This window comes from Eleginops maclovinus, chromosome 1, assembly GCF_036324505.1.
Source record: "Eleginops maclovinus isolate JMC-PN-2008 ecotype Puerto Natales chromosome 1, JC_Emac_rtc_rv5, whole genome shotgun sequence".
NCBI lineage: Eukaryota > Metazoa > Chordata > Actinopteri > Perciformes > Eleginopidae > Eleginops > Eleginops maclovinus.
In genome coordinates this window covers 24,125,958-24,143,211 of record NC_086349.1, presented here as the reverse complement: position 1 = coordinate 24,143,211, position 17,254 = coordinate 24,125,958, and the positions used below count along the sequence as shown (strand labels likewise).

General features: G+C 40.6%; 1 protein-coding gene across 1 annotated transcript; it reads left to right on the top strand.

Annotated features, from left to right (window-relative positions):
• The first annotated feature begins 556 nt into the window (after positions 1-556).
• Positions 557-14,166, top strand: LOC134862842 (uncharacterized). The gene is made up of 7 exons (XM_063880944.1): positions 557-655; positions 3,438-3,590; positions 5,278-5,407; positions 5,543-5,575; positions 5,957-6,054; positions 6,974-7,057; positions 13,286-14,166. Exons 1-7 carry the CDS (start codon positions 569-571, stop codon positions 13,385-13,387), a joined length of 687 nt encoding a protein of 228 aa, XP_063737014.1. The 5' UTR covers positions 557-568; the 3' UTR covers positions 13,388-14,166.
• Positions 14,167-17,254: the final 3,088 nt, after the last annotated feature.

The following is a 17,254-nucleotide window of genomic DNA, read 5'->3' as shown; positions in this document are numbered from 1 at the left end:
CTTATATTCAAGGGGCAATTAAACTCTACATGTACCTTAGCATGGAGTCAATGTGAACAGTTAATGTGGAATTAGAAATGTGTCAGAAATGTGACCAGACAATAGCATTGTGTTTGGAATAGCGCCAAAGGATTACTTGATTCCTTACACTAATCCTAATATCTCTCCTTAATAATCTGTCAAACAAAAGTGCCCTTTAGCTTTTAGGAGAGGCTACCTGAGCTTGGGCGGGATGCTCTTGACATCGTGGAATGATTTATTAGAGGTTAGCGCTGACTCAAAGGTCAACTAGGCAGCTCAGCCAATCGCTTCGAGGTGTCAGGCCTTCAGTTTCTCTGTTAAATCAGCCTTTCGACAGGCCTGCAGCTCTCCACTTTTGCCCGAGGTAATCCCACCAAAGAGTGTGTGAAAAGAATCCGCAGCGACTTCATCCCCCCACAGCATCTCCCCGCAGCGCTGCTTTTTAGATGAATAATCACATGGAAATAAGTTGTGTGATGATGTGATAATTGCACCCTGTTCTGCATGCACACAGTTCATTACACTCACTTCTTCTTCCCCGCTGCAGATGTGCAACATCCCGTGCCTGAGCACACAGCTCGACCTGCTGCTGACTCTGAGAGAGCTTCCGCTCAGCATGAACGACCTGCAGCCAGTGAGTTTACTCCCTCACCTACGGAGAGAATCAAAAGGTTGAATCAGAGGTTGAGCTGTTTTAGAGTCTGCCTTGTTTCCTACGAGCTGAAACAGGGTGAAACTGCACGGCACAGGAGGAAAACAACATGCAAATGTATTCTAATGTTCGGATACATCGTGGCTTTAGACATAAATGAAAGGAACAACTGGGCAGAAAGTGACATTACTACATGAAAGCTTTTCTCCCTCCTGTTTGAAGTGGTGGATGAAGTGCTTTCTATTCTATTTTCTGGATCGTAAAAGTGTCTTGAAAACGGAAAGGCAGAGAGGCACTTTAAGACACCTCTCCTTGTCAAAAAGAAAAGATGGATCTTAATCAAATCAGGTCTCATCTTTCTGTAGGTGGTGTAAATCATACATCGTTTTTTTTAAGCATTATCCGAAAACCAATAAAAAGCCACTTTGGAGTTTCCACAGGGGAGAGCTGTGGATATATTCATTCATTTAACTTGATTCAACAAACTTCTGGACACTATTTAAAGCCCTCAAGCATGTTTACAGATACAACAAATACACACCAAGTTATAATTTAAATCTATCTCTTAAACTTGGAACAATGTTTAAAACGGGCTCTATTTTTAGTTTCATATTTATATTTCATCCCTCTCCTGGGACATGTCTCCATGCTTTAATGTTCAGAAAGCTCTTTATTTCTCTCATACTGCCTGTGCTGCGGCACCACTTTTCACCCTCTGTCTGAAACCAGAGCCCAGTCTGCTGTGATTGGTTAGCTGACCGGCTCTGTTGTGATTGGTCAACCACTAAGAGATGTCCCGCCCCTTAGCCTATCACATACAATATGTTGGAAGCGCTATCCAGTTGAAAGCGTTACATAGTGATGTAATTTTGTTTTACGGAAGTAAACAAAGAAGTCCAATGGAGGCGTTTGGGAACTCTGGGATTTTAGCCTTTGCAGACCATTTACATGCACTAAAACCTATATAGCACACTACAGGAAAGGGAAACCCCCAACACAACCGTAACAGAGTCACTCTAAGCTTGTGCAGTGTGTCTAGACATTTCCAGTTGAACATTAGTCAGACTAAACGTTAACACTCGTACAGAGGATTGTTTATTGGCGTTGAGGACTGCAGGCTGTGAAGATATTGCAGTCAGACAAGAGAGAGTACCTCCCACCTCCTCTGCTGTCTCTCTTTTTTCCGGGGATTCTCTCAAGCCTCTGTTCCTTTCTGCATCAGTGCTTCAGTCCTAATCTCTTGTCTGCTGACTGTTTGAGAATAAGAGGAACACAGGATAAGAATGATGGCGCTGTAATCCGTTGACGGTGGCAGTCATTTCTCTTTGTCTTAAACACAACATATTGTGAGCAGGCAAGATGACTTGACAAAAAAGATTAGCTTTTTCATTAAGTCTCAATTTACGCTTGGCTTTTTCTTCCTGATGTAGTTGCTCTTTCTGCTCTGTTGTGATTTGGATACATCTTTAATAAGGTTGCTCTTTTAATTAAACCATAGTTATTGTGTGCAGGAACAAAGTATCTTTCTTTCTAGCGCATCACAATACAATATCAGACATGAAAAAATGAGGGTCCTTTGTTGCAGAATACTCTAAATCCGTCAATTCTCCGACAGCAGACTTCTTAAGGCCCTAACATTAAGGAGGATTTACTCGCCACCTGGCAGACATGAGGGCTTTAGGAGACAAAATAGAGAAGTCCCCATCTGGGGGGATGTTTCTCACCTGTGATGTACTCGTCGGTACTTCGCTTCACTGTCAGGATGTCGTGTTTTTCGTCTGCGTTGTGGATCTGGCTTCTTCTTTGAACTGTGCTCTGTGTGAACGTATTTCCAAACATTATTCAGAGGCACAAATCAAAGCAAGTGGTGCTTGGACAAGGAGATGTCTTGACAGGGGGGTTTGAGAACAAAGTATAACTTCATCAGCACATAGGTATAAAGCACTCAGGTAAAAGTTGCACGTTTTTGTCAAGAGATAAATAAATACAGAAGATGTATTTAATGTGTCCTTAAAGTAAAGACCTGCATAGAATATAAAGATGGCAATTTGTTCTCTCATAATTTACTTTTTTTTAAACCTAAAATTTAGCCTCAAAACCATATATATTGTATATGGTTACATAACATAATGGGTTTTGAACAACCTACAGTAGTTGGCTTGATTGTACAGATGGTTCTCCACAAAGCCAGTAGATATGAAGAAGCTGGATATCCATTTTTGTCTCCTGTGTTATTCTTTGTGTAAGTTTTGGGAAGTTATTCTTAAAACAGGAGCATATGGCGGGAGCATTTAGAAATGCTGACTCATTGTCAAGGACTGTGATTCCCATAGCATCAACTCCCTTTTCTTCTCCACACACCATTGGCAGAACCTACGATACCAGCTTAATTTCTTTTCAGCTTTTTAGAATCATTTGCATCCATATTCAGCAGAATCTGTTCAGCGCTGGTTAAGCAGGGAAATTGTGTGATATTCTACAGGGATATTTGTACTTGACACAATTGCATACCAAATAATGATCCCGCCAAACAACAAGGCTCTGATTATTCATGGTATGGGGTCAAATGAGGTGGCTGTGAGATTGATGTTTATCCTTGTAATGTAAAATACTAAAGCCTCAAGTTATTTTTGTCTACACTGTGAGCACAAGGAGCCCGACAAAAAACAAGCTCCGGGCTAACACCTCTTTAAATTTCACAAAGAAGGAAATGAATGCGGCTGGAATACAGAACAAAATGACTCTGTCTGCGTTTGTCTTTCAGCTGATTAACCAGAAGATCAGAATGTGCACGCAGCTGAACAACTGCAGGTCATTTGTTTCCGTGCTGGAGTACCTCCTCACCATTGGCAATTACCTCAACGAGAACGCCAGGAAGGGAAAGGCCAAGGGATTTCGCCTCTCCTCCTTAGCTAAAGTATGACTCCACTACTGTTGACTGACCTTTGATGGAGCTGCAGCACAAGGCTAATAAGACTACTCATTGATATACACAGCAGGGCTTCTCTACATCTTCTATCATCTTCCTCTTTTGCTCAGGTTCACTCAGGACTTCGACAGTGCCACAACCTGGCATCACAGGAGAAATTAAACTAGGAACAAAGTGTGGCCGCTTGGGCTGAATCTCTTAGAAGTGAATCATCATTAACTGCATCCAGTCAGTGGGTCTTTTGTTAGCACAGCATTTCTGAGCCAATTTCAGCACCAAGAATAACAAAATCCTCCTTCTAGTTTTTCTAAAGCAATCCAATTAAAACATTGTCCGGTTTCTTTTTATTCACATTGACCTTTTCTTAGCCATGGAGCAGTGACTTCCTCATGTGTGGCAACCTCTGAATCATTAGACAAAATGCCCAACCAAGAAAAAGTCCAGCACATAATCTTAGTAAAATCCCAACGTGTTTAGGGTTAGGTTTTGTTTAGGGTTAGAGTTAAAAAAAAATACATCAATGTGAATTAGTCAGATCGAGAGGTGCTGGTAGCGTGAGCTTGGTACTTACAGAAAGAGTCATGCTAGCTTAGTAGTCTTTAAACTAAGCTAGGCTAAGCTAAGCTAACCTTGGCCTGGCTGTAGCTACAAATGTACCATACAGATAAGAAGATTGGTTTCAATCTTCTTATCTAACTATAAAAATAGCAAATAAGCATTTCTCCAAAACTTCAAACTTTCCCTTTTAAGGTTCAGTAGTTGTTGGATGTACAGTTTTAAAGGAAAGTTTAGTTTGAGCCACTGTTTTGTGTTTGCACGTCTCACTACTGGGAAGGTTTAAGGGCAGCGCTCTTGACACAGAAGTAAAAAGTCCTCCGCTCCTTTTAATGAAGCAGAAGCCTTGTGTTCCCTCAGAGGTGTTGCCAGGTCTAATTGAGAATAGTAAACTGTGGCTGCTTGAGACAGGCTCGCATCAAATTAATAGCCGAATGCTTCCAAGAAAAATGGATCAAGGTTATCTAAGATCTTTCTTATTGGTGCTTTTCTTTTTTTTTTAACTTGTGAGCAGTAATGCTTCCTGTATCTGTTCCCTTCAGAGATTGGCCATGGCCTTAAACCGGCAATAAACAACATAACCTAGAAAAAGAACACAAGTACCTATCTCAAGGTTAGAGAGGAACATCACTTATTAGTTACTGCTGCTACTACTTTCAGTGGTCGGACATTTAGCCTACTCAAGAATTATATTTAAGCCATCTTAGTTGGCTATTTATATTTCAAACTCCTTTATACTTCTTATCCACAACATTTTACAGGCCAATATTTGCTATTTTCTAGCATGGACACGTTAATGCAAATTCATTCAATATATGGTATTGTGAAATAGGTCATGAGTTTTGGTAGCTACTTTAGGTATAGTTGAATTGCCAATACATTACTTCTACTTCAGATTTTAAATGCACAACTTGTAACAGAGTATTTTCACAATTTGGTATTGTTACTTTAGCTTAAAGTCAAAGACCTGAGCTAAACTCAGCCCTTGGCACTACATTTAGAAACTTAATTACTGATGGACGCAACAGTCATGCGATATATCCTTGTTCTGTGTGGCAGGGATCTATAGGTTTGTATGCCTTGAACTTTTTTTTTCACTCCGTGTTTCCTCCATCCACAGCTCTCTCAGCTCCGGGGGAAAGACAGGAAGTTCACCTTGCTTCATGCCCTTGTGGAGCAGATCATGTTGCAGGAACCTTCCCTGGCCGCTTTTACCCAGGAGTTGGCAGAATTTGAAACTGTCCCGGGAGGTATTCGCTAATGAAGATTTCATCAAAGCTTGAAAAGATTCTGTGTCTTACATTTCCAATTGAGGTCTGTTAAGTCAAACGTGTACTTACCGTTTGTGTCACTGCTTTCTTTTTCCCCCTCCCTCTGCTGGACAGCTTCCATTAAAGGCTTGACCGCAGAGGTTGACGGTGAGTAGATCACATTTTACTACCGTGTCCAAAGACTGTTGTTCTCAAATTTGCTGAGATTACTGTAATACTGGCTCTACTTTTTTGTGCTGACTCAAGTTGTTTGCAAGGAAGTGTGATAGTAACATTTACTATAAATTCCTGTAATACTAGTTTCAGTATACTTTGTGGAAACACCATAATCTCACTGTGCTCAAACCCATATGTTGACTATATGATGACTTTTAAGCATTTGCCACAAGCACAAATACATCACTTGACAGGATCCCTCAGGAGACAGCGTCTGATTTAAAGCAGCTATTTGCTTCAGTGTTCAAATATGATGGATGGTAACCTGTGTGTGTGTGTGTGTGTGTGTGTGGTGTGTGTGTGTTGCTACAGTGCTGAAGAATGAACTGCAGAAAGTCATTCAGTATGAAAAAACTTTCAAGAACAAAAATGCTGGAGGTCAACACCCACAATTCTACAAAGACTTGAAGGTGAGGCAGTAAATCCTGCGTTCATTATTCATTCACGCGTTCATTTCAAAAGTCATTTTTGTCTCGTTGTCAACTAATATGGGATTGATTATATTCATTGTTTCATGCGCAAATCAATTGCTTGCTATCGGCTTTGTTTCTATCTAAAAAGTAGTGTTCTTCCTCTCTTCTTTTTTTGTGGCACATTTCCATTTCCACTACTAGGGATTTAATCTACGGCACTTGACTTATGACTTCAAAATATAATTGGCCAATGTTGAAACATTTTAACCTTGAATCAAAAGATTTCCAGACATCTTAATCTTGCTATTTCTCTCACTAAATATAACTCTCAATGTCATCCTTCATACCAAAAACTCTTCTTAAGTTAAAACATTAGTAATATAGTGTTTAAAAATGAAATTACCTTGGTTCTTTTGGGCAGCATTTCAGCTAAAACCACTGGATATTTAGAATCGGAGGATGAAACCCTCAGTATTGGCCACATACATGCACACAGCAGAGCACACACAGTGAAATGTGTCCTCTGCATTTAACCCATCCTAGTATTAGGAGCAGCGGGCAGTTATTGTGCAGCGCTCGGGGAGCAAGGGCACCACAGCAGGGCCCAGGAGGTGAACTGGGACCTCTCCAAGTAGCAGTCCACTTCCATATTTTCAAGTCTGTTCGGGGACTTGAAACGGCAACCCTACGATTCCCAGTCTGTGTTTGTGTTTATTCACTTGTGTTACTTTTTGACCAGTTTTCATATGCTGGAAATACATTCTCTAAACACACATCAAGTCTTGCCAAACCAAAGCTATTTGTGGGCTATTCAGAGGGAGAAAAGGGAGCAAAGAAGTTGAAGGTTTTCCAAACAATTCAGATCATAAATGAACAACTCAACTGATGCTCTTTCTTCTTTTTCTCTTTTCCCTAGATGGCGATTGAAAAACATAAAACCAATCTGTCAGCGCTGACGAAGACGCGTGATGAAATGAAGAAACTCTACTCTGTCATACTGGTAATCCATGAGCTATTATTCGATATCTATCTGGTACAGCCTCACACACGGATAGTGCTCTATTAGCAGTGTCTACATGGCCTTACTCAATTATTTGTCACCTAACAGGAACCCCCCCCCGCCCAACACACTGGGAGAAAATGCATATTTCACAAGGAAAACATCCCCAAGGTTACTCCTTTTTCACTAGGTGTCTCTCAGAGCTCACACCGGGTTATAACGCTCCTGATGTAGCGGTTAGCCGTGGCTTCCACATCATTTAACAGCGAGCACCACTGATTCTTCAGCCTTGGACGCCACACTTAGTCTTTTGCATATTTTCTCTTCAGGGTGATTGAACAAGTGCTACTCTCTGTTGTAGCCAGAGAGAGGGGACAAGTTCACCCTGACCCTTCATGTGCACAGCGATGAATGGTTTGTATAAGCCTACAAGGACACATACCTCAAAGTTATTTGGTTTATTGCTTTTTGTGAATTTGCTCTTTTTTGGAGTATAATTGACTGTAGGATATTGGAAATAACTGACAATACTTTTGCTGCAATATATGAAAGAATACAGTAATATTTACCCCACGTTTTGGAGGCTACAAAAGCAGAATGCATCACTCTTGTGCACTCAATTATTATGCAGCACTTTAGTATATTAGATATTAAAAAACACATCACAATGGATTCCAGGGTTTTGTGTAAACCGGGGAACAGGGGCGCCGCACCTTCTTACTGTCGCCCTCAAACCAAAATGCTGATTTTCCCCTTAAAATGTTAAAGCGATTCCAGAAAACAATATTTCCGTTTGTCGTAAACAGTATAAAGAGTCCAAAAATATGAAAATCAAAATGTCAAATGTCTGTTCAGACGTCAGAGACAGCTTTGTTTTTACGGGGAATAAATAGGGGATGGATGTCCGGGTGATGCTGGCAGCAGGCTGACCCTGAAACAGTGATTTCTGAATCACATCCTTTCTTTTACTCTCCTTTTTTCTGGAGAGGAAGTAAAGAAACCATAACTCTGGATTTATTTGTTGTTTGAGGTGCAATATATGACTCAGCAGCTTTAAGACTTCCCTTCGCTCTAATGCAGGATTTTCACTGGAAAAGGGGCGGCTCCCTCATACTATACCTTACTAGAAAAATTCCTTCAAAATCCCTGATTTATTTCTGGAGTCTGAGATTTAAAATGATTCTTTACTAAGTTTGTCTGAGAACTAGGCGCCTTTAAGCGTGTGTGTGGACATCAGATCTCTCATAAAGTGAACGTCTCTGTCACATATCAGCTTTAGTGAACAATGTTTTTCACAGCCTATAAAGAAGGACATCTTCTTTGCTCACTAACGTAGTTAGATTAGGTTTATGGAGCTCCAGCCTACCATTGACATTTTAACAGGTGCTATGTCTTCCTTTTACACAGTCCCCACCAAAAACAATCAATACCAAAGTGATGCCTATTTTCTCAGCTTTCCCATATCTCTGAGGACAATCCATCATCGTACAGAGTCCACTTACCCCTCTGTGTTCCAGCACTCAGATATTACATGAGCTCTGGGCTTTAGGACGGGTTCAGAATTGTGTTAGATTAGGACCACAATTAGATTCCTGTGCACTGCAAACTTTTTTCATAACTCACACACCAGTGAGCGAAGGGGAAGACACCTGAAAACAGTCGATGCTTTATAGCAACTACACAAAATATAAAGGGATATTTTTCTGATGGTCAATTTGTGCATTTTCACATCCAAACCTTAAGAATCTCTTACTCACTTTCAGCTAGGGCTATACAGACATATTATTTGGACTGATATTGCATTTGCGATATGTTTTGTGATGTTGATGCTGATTTCTGAATTGCGATCTTTCAAACATTTTGATTAACTGTGCAGCTTTACGGACAGCTCTTCCTGTTTAAGTACAAATATGTAGCTACAGCCAGTGGCTGGTTAGCCTAGCTTAGCATAAAGGCTGGGACATGCGGGTAACAGCTAGCCTAAGTGACTTCCTGGAGTGTTAAATCAACCCCACTGATAAAGATAGTTTGGTATGTAATTCCCGTAGATTCCTCATCTGTCATTTTGCCTTTTGTGCAGGACAAACAAGATATATGTGTTACTTAGTGAGCTTGAGAAATGCCTTGGACACTGCAGGGCTGTTTCCTAATTGTTCCAGTCATCAGTATATTGATTCTCTCGTGCAATCCTTGGCACGAAAGCAAATATGGGGTAAGACGGGAGAAGATGACCAAACACATTTTCAGTAGTGTACTGTAACCTGTAGAGTGAGCCAAACAAATGCCAGTAACGCTGATGTTTACGTTTTACCTGCATTTTTATTCCTGTTAAGGTTGTGTGTGTAATAAGAACGACAGAAAAAAAGATTCCAGTGTGGATCTATCGTTTAGTGTTGTATATTTGAACTGATACGCCTAAAAATGTTTTAAAAATCCCATCTAAAAACATCTTGTGGGTTTACTGAAAAAGGTCATCCTTGAAAGTGAAGCATTCTCACAGTAAAACCCTAAAGATTTCATTATTCCCTATTATTCAACATAAATCACTCCTCTATGTTTAATTGAAAATGGTCTGGTGGTGAATGGTCGTGGCCTTTTAAAATTCAACAATTTGACCTTTAACTGTCCTCTTGCCTTCTGGCCAGGAGTTGTTTTTAATGATCCGGTTGCTGTGCCAAAAAACACCATTATTCCTGCATGTTTAAATTAAATTTGCACCAGTGGATATATTTACCAGTCACGACCTTGTGTGTGTGTGTGTGTGTGTGTGTGTGTGTGTGTGTGTGTGTGTGTGTGTGTGTGTGTGTGTGTGTGTGTGTGTGTGTGTGTGTGTGTGTGTGTGTGTGTGTCATAAACATACACAAATGTGGTCTTTGAGGAACAAGAGTAGCATGGCAAATAAGAGTTGCTGTTTATTGATAGATAGATATTCATACGTCTTCACACGGGATTGACTCGGGCTGACTTTGAGACTAGGGACGGTGAATGCAGCTCTCACTGAACTGTGTGTGTCTCCACATGAATTTGTAATGGTGTTTGGCATCCCGGTGTATCTGTGACTTCTACACTGTGTACAAGGCAGCAAAAGTGTTGATTTCGGTCATGGCTCATCAAATATTGTTGGTAACTACATGGAGATATGCACCGCCTCCTCAACGACACCTCTTGCACAAGGTTATTATTCCCAGCCTTCCGTTGTGAACGCAACCATTATACCGTTAAAGGTCTCCTAGTATGCTATATTTCAACAATATATTGTAGGGCCATATCTATACAAACATGTCTGTGAAGTGTTTTGCTCAAAATACCAAACGGATCACCCACTGTAGCATGCCTCATACCCCTCTATTTCAGTCCTGTTCCTGAAGTGCTGATTCTGTGACTGTCGCTTTAAATGTGAGCTGAGCTGAAGCTGACCACGCCCCTTTGGAGCGTCATGATCTCTCTGTCTGAGGAGAGAAGTTTCTAACGGAGAAACTCAGATAAACGCTGCCGTGATTAAACCCCATATTATGTTCCAAACCACATCCAGCATTATTTCTGAAACACTGCTCAGTGTTTACCACTAGAACAGAGACATTATATAAACAACAACTCTAAGTCGCTCCTGCAGACATCCTGCTGAATACACAGACACACAGAGGTGCTACGGAGGGGATTCAGCTCGCTACTGTACTATGGGGGACGATAGGTCGGGACGTGTCACTTGGGCGGGAAGTTGCCAGGAGTTCAAAGTAAAGCCAGCCCACATTTTCGATATGACGTCATATCGGCAGCAAATCTGGATCAGCTCGTTTGTACCCCCGTTTTTAGAGATGTGGGTAAGGAGGAAAAGAGAGAGGGTTGTATTTTCTGACATTTTGTGAGTCTCCTTACACACCGGGGACACATATTTATGTATAAAAGACAGCAAAAAGTGCATTTTGCATCATAGAGGACCTTTAAGTTCAAATTAAAGGCTGTGTTTGGTGGAGAAAAAGGGATCAGTGTCATTGGTTCCCACACTTTGAGCCCCTGTTTCCATTCAGCGTCACAACTAGTGTGATCCCATGGCAGTATGGCATCACTGTGGGGACCCTGTTCTAATATTGTTGGTGGTCCCTCCTGCATCACTGGAGAATATGACTGAGACTGATGGGGTGATAGTTTTGAGTGCCAGAGCAGCATGTTTGGAAAAAGGTGTCATATCGAGTCAGATCCTGTCACTGGGGGGATTCATAATGATGCCCTTGAACAACCAAACATGCAAATGTGTTAATCACAGAAGAAGCTCATCGAAATTTTGAAGGGTTTGAATTGAGAGGGGTTCGGGTTTTTGGAGTTGTTATTCCGGAGACATCATTTTAAAACGGAAGTATCAAGTAAAAGACATGTTATATAACATGCTTGGCTGTAAAGCAGCTTCTCTACTCTGATGGAGGCAGATCAACAGCTGAGAGAGGATTACTTTCCTAAACTGAGTAAAAAATATTGTGATAAAAGTATGCAATTAGATGAATTTGCGTATCTGATGCGACGGAGTAATGTATTACAGAGAGAACAGGTGTTACTAAGTGACTGACATCTGCCTCTTGCTATTAGAGACTTTGTTGAAAGCAGTTGTCTCACACCTGTCTGAATATCAGTAGGCTGACACACACTCAGTGACTGTGTTTATATGCACCAACACTCAGCTGTCTGCCTTTATTCTAAAAATATTCCTAAGTTTTTAAACATCAACTGAACTGCAGCTGATCTTACATTAGATGTACATCCTACTAACATACCTATGATAACTTAAAGGTGCCTCCCTTTCTATCTGCAGTCATGGTGTGACTATCTTTTTGAGATGTTGTATAATTGTTTATTTTCCACTTTCCGCTTTTTCATTTCTAATTAAGTGCAATACTTATTTTACAAGCTGCTGCAATGAAAAGATGTTCCAATTTGGGATTAATAAAGTATATCTCATCTGTATTTATCGTATTTAACCTCATAGTTCTGCTAAACTTATTTCCTTAAACTTGTGTTTCATCTCAACGCAAACCTTGCAAACTATTAATTGGCTGAATTGTCTACAACACACAGAGCTGGCCAAACACAGACAAGAGGCAGTGTGTGGAAAATTGCAGTATTATGTAGACGCATATTCAAAATTCAGTGTATGCATGTCCAAAGTATGCTCCTGCTGTATGTGCCGAGTTTTATCGCTGAATCCCTTAATGGAAAATGCAACATCTGGCCAAATATGGACCTAATTTCTGAATAATCGATGAACTTGGCATGTATTATTACATTGTGTATGAAAGCAGCATATACAGAGGCGTGCATGTAAACAGAGTCACTGTCAGAGGTCACGTTTTGAGATTTTGGAAGAGCTTAAGGATGTTTTAGACAATGTGAGTGTATTGACTGGTTCATTTACTCGCTATATAGATTTTCAATTATGGTGTTTAGACTTCAAATGTCAGAAGTCTATCCTTAAGGGGATTCTGTTGCAGGAATTGGGTTGGATGCAGTTTGTTGCTTCCATTTTTCCATCTTTTAATAAAGTTATTCTTAGCTGCATGCCAAGGAATTCACCATTTAGATCCAATTGTTGTTTCTTAGTTAGATTTGTTGGAAGATTGTCTGCTTTTGAGAGAGCCTCTTGAATAAATAAATGCAGGGAGGAAGAAGGAGACTGCCATGAGGACGAATTCCAACTTAATAAATAAAAGGTTGAATCTACAATATAAAATATATGACACATAAGCCGTTGCGTTGGAAGAGGTGTTAAAGTGATTTGTCAGTAATCAAGTTAACAAAAGAGGGAAATATATCCCCGTTTAAAAAAAAAAATCAATTTAACGTAATTAAAGAATTTGAAAGATTGACAGCAGCACATCTTGAACCTGACCTTTATCCCGCACATGTAACAGCATGCAATACGCCTATTAGCACACTTAGCCTCTGTGACCCTTTCTGATAAAGTTTGACTTCATTTTTTAATCCTGCGACCTTAATCACCCAAGTGAACGTATTAATTCAACAGTGCACATCCGCCTCATTGTACGAGTGCACCCAAGGAATTCACAGCATGCTGAGGCAGTATAAGAAGTAATTATATGTAAGAAGAATCAGCTCAGGCATCATTTCCCTTCGGAAAGTAAAAGCAGTTGTTTGTTGTAAACTATTTTCTTTAAAAGCTCATAACGTCTCAGGAAGCCCAATTTCCAAGCAACTAATCCTGTTTTCTCTCCTGTCAAGGTGAAATTCGGAGAGCCGGCGGACCAAGACTCTCAGGAGCTCTTTGGGCTGATCTGTCAGTTTGTCCACGACTTCAAGGAGGCCCACGCTGAAGTGATATGAGTATAGAGAAACCGCTGAGACTGCAGCGATGCTTATTAAACAAACCAAAGAGAGGTCTGATTGTCTTAGTCACACTCCAGCGAGACGACTCCAAACGCTCTAACTTTCAATGCAGTGTTTGGTATAAGTAGACTGTGCTTGGATTTATATTTGTTCAACATGTTTGTATTCTTTTCCCGTGATGCTGCACAGATGTATTATAAAGGCCATTGTGAGTGATGTATTGTAAAGATGTACAGTATGTGTATAGCTCATGCACCTGGAGGATGACTCTGTGAAATATAAAACGGATCTATGTCACATTTATATTCGGTTTGATTTGGGATGAATTGATGTTTACTGATGTTTCCAGACGAATCAGGAATGCATTTTGATAATCCAGTGCTGTGTATGCCGAAGAGTGCTGCTAACACCCACAGCTGTCTGCTGGCGGGAGAACAAAACACACTTCCCTTCAGACGGGAGCTGTGGCTGGCGTACTCCGGCTGTGTGATTATTCCGAACATGCAATCTCTCTGTGATCGGGGACGTTCCCTGTCCCGATGATCCAGGAGGAGCTCCAAGGCCGCCTCTGATTTAGAAAAACGCATCTGCACTGTGGAATGATGAGAAAGACTAAATTCACCTTCAAAAAAGGCAGAAAGATACTCTGAGCTCGGTTTGGAACTGATTTATGTGCTGGACAGCTTTGTGTGTGTGACATTTAATCTGTTTTAACAACAACAACAACACTGATTCTTACTGTGCACTGTTGTATAATAAACTAGACCCCTTACTGAGCAGAGAAAGCTGCTCATTTTCTTGTAAAAGGGAGAAACTCCTCATTTAAATGAAACATCTGCAGTGGTAATTCATCAGAAGGAAACACATTGCCTTTAAATGTTTCCTTCACAGTGGTTTCTTTTTTTAATCAAAATTGGAGCTGAAATTAAAAGGAGATTAGTGGCCTAATTCATGGTTCCAGCTTCACAAATGTTAAGATTTCCTGCTTAATATTAATCAATTCGTTTTGAGGTATTCATTTGATGTAAAATCCAATCATTCAGACCATTTCAGAGTTAAATAGACCAATTTCTCCTCTATTTAGGGGGAGAGAGATGTCAACAGTGTATGTATGCCACATGCAAACAAATTGAAGGCTAAAGGGGCAGGGTCATCTTTAAGCAGCTGACCAATCACAACAGAGCCGGCCAGCTAACCAATCAGAGCAGACTGGGCTCTGGTTTCAGGCAGAGGGTGAAAAGAGGTGCTGCAGCACAGGCAGTATGAGAAAAATAAAGAGCTCTTTGAACATTAAAGCATGGAGACATGTCCCAGTAGAGGCATTAAATACTAATGTGAACCTGAAAATGAGCCGAATAGGTTCCTTTTTTTAGCGTGAGCTGTTGTGGCTGCTAGCTAGAGGCTAACCAAAGATGTAAAGGACTGAAATAATTCCTTAGTAAAAAGTAGATAGTAGAATGAAATGGTGGAGTTCATTAACCTGAACAGGGTGTAAGATTCCTCACCTGCATGTGCATGTGGGAGGGTTCCTATTTCCTCTTCATTCCTACCATTGCATTACAACATATCCAACCTGCCTCGTGGCTTCATGTAGCGGTCAAAAAATGTAGTCAGAGGGTCACCTCTTCAAAACCTGTGAATGCCCAGAGACATCCCTTTTAAAGGAAGGGGCTTAGAGTTACTGCAGATGTATTATTTTGTGTCATGTTGGAGTTTGTTGTGAGTGTACTGCCTGCGTAATTGGCAGCTGAGGGAAGAAAACAAGTTCACAAACACATCGCAACAGCTTCGATGTGCCTGCCTTATATTTTTATGCACAATGTTTTTCTGAACAATGGCTGGATCCATCGACTGTAGTATTGTCTATCATTGTCTGCAGTTCACCTCAGCTTTACAGAGAGTTCTTAGCATCTTTAGGCTTCTTGTTTGTTTACAATTTACTATTTTTGTTCCCCCGTCAACGCAGATTCAAGCAGGAGCAGACGGTTGTTTCCACCAAAAGAAATTCTGATAAACTCCCGTACAGGACTAGCTCTGCTCTAAAAAAAACAAACAGTCAGCAGCCAGCCAGTGGAAATAGTCGTGGTTTTAGCAGCTCAAAATTTTAATATTTTCCTCAGGATTTTGTGGAGACTTAATAGAGAAGGACGGATGGTGAATATTGGACTTACATTTATCAGATCGGCTGGAACAAGCCTCTGAATGAATGCTAATGTCGCTACGTGTCTGCTGCTTATTTAAATAGGCAAGCTGTCTCTGGCATGTCAACGTTAAGTGAGGATAATATGTTTATGTTTACAGCTTATTGTGATGCCCTCAAGAGGAAAAGAAATCAAGACTATTTCCACCCAGATTCTACGTAAACCTCCCCTCAAATAACAGGTTCAAATATCACAGTGGGGGAGAGCAACTTCCTCTGCCAGGGTGTGACAACACATATCTGAGATTGCCTCTAGCATTTAGCAGACTTTATTGCTTTGGAAAGTGGAAAATGCACAACTTTAGTTAAAAAAGTCCACACGATGACTTTGTAAAAACGAGTGTTTACCAAGATTACCAAAGCTGTCATTATGTGCTACAGGGCTTGTCGACGCTGCTCAGTGTGTAATACGCAGAGAACATACGACTCCTTTTGACCACTAATTAATTTCCTTAGAGACATGTGCTTTTTATCAACCCCCAGTGGAGGGTTTCTTTTCTTCCTCTTTCATTTGTCCTATTCAGGTGATAAAGCGCTCTGGGCCCCCCTATAGTCTGCATTAGTTTCAAAGCACATAATTGCTCGAGGAAGGAGGTAAAAACTAATTTCATTTGTTCACTATCTGATGATGAGTTTGAGCATTTTTAGAGATGCCGTCTCGCCTGGCAGCATCAAAGATTGCAGCACACAGAAAGCGATGAAAGGACTTTTTGCTTTAACTGATTTGCTAGTCATTTCTGAAATTTGCAGAATTTTGAATATTTTCAGAATTTCTCAGAGTTTTGAATATTTGGAGTATTGTTCAATAAATCATTAAATTAACTCAGATTTTTTTCTACCTGTTTTAATAGTATGTTTGAATATTTCCTCAGAATCAGAATCAGGTTTAATGTAGTACTGCAGGTAAACACAAACCAGCCTTGGTGTGCACGGTGCAGAGACACAGTTGCACACAGAACACACCTTCAGAAATGGATATACTAAACACCTACGTACAGTATCTGCTGCGGAGTACTCAGTTTAGTTAAAGTGGACGAGAGGCAGCTTTGTGTACAGATGTGGGGACTGCTGATACTGCGCTGACATAAATAACAACAATAGGTTCTGTTTTACTGCTGCTTTCTTTGTCTTTATGTTACTGGTTATTAGGGGTGAGGGAAATAATCGATACAGCATAGTATCGTGAGTTTGACCACTAATTAAATTCCTTAGAGAAGTGGAGGCTCTGGATTTCCTTTCTTCCTCTTTTATTTGTCCTATTCAGGTGATAAAGCGCTCTGGGCCCCCCTATAGTCTGCATTAGTTTCAAAGCAAATAATTGCTCGAGGAAGGAAGTAAAAACTAATTTCATTTGTTCACTATCTGATGACGAGTTTAAGCATTTTTAGAGATGTCGTCTCGCCTGGCAGCATCAAAGATTGCAGCACACAGAAAGGGATGAAAGGACTTTTTGCTTGTACTGATATTCTTGTCATTGAACTTCCACTCAGCGTGACACACGAGGGCTTGAGATAATTGATTTCGTGGACCATGGTGAAGTCGTTTAAGCTTAAGGAGCGCAAAGATCACGGCCGTCACCAACAATGAAGACAATGAGGTCATTTCCAACAATACTTTACAACATCGAGTCTGTGTCACTGTCCTTGTTTTTTACACCAAGGACA

Bases quoted from the DNA above. Each gene is read 5' to 3' on its own strand.
- LOC134862842 (XM_063880944.1), top strand. From the start codon at position 569: ATGTGCAACATCCCGTGCCTGAGCACACAGCTCGACCTGCTGCTGACT. The intron at 3,591-5,277 runs GTATGACTCCAC...CTCCATCCACAG, and splicing joins GCCTCTCCTCCTTAGCTAAA to CTCTCTCAGCTCCGGGGGAA. The intron at 7,058-13,285 runs GTAATCCATGAG...TCTCCTGTCAAG, and splicing joins AACTCTACTCTGTCATACTG to GTGAAATTCGGAGAGCCGGC.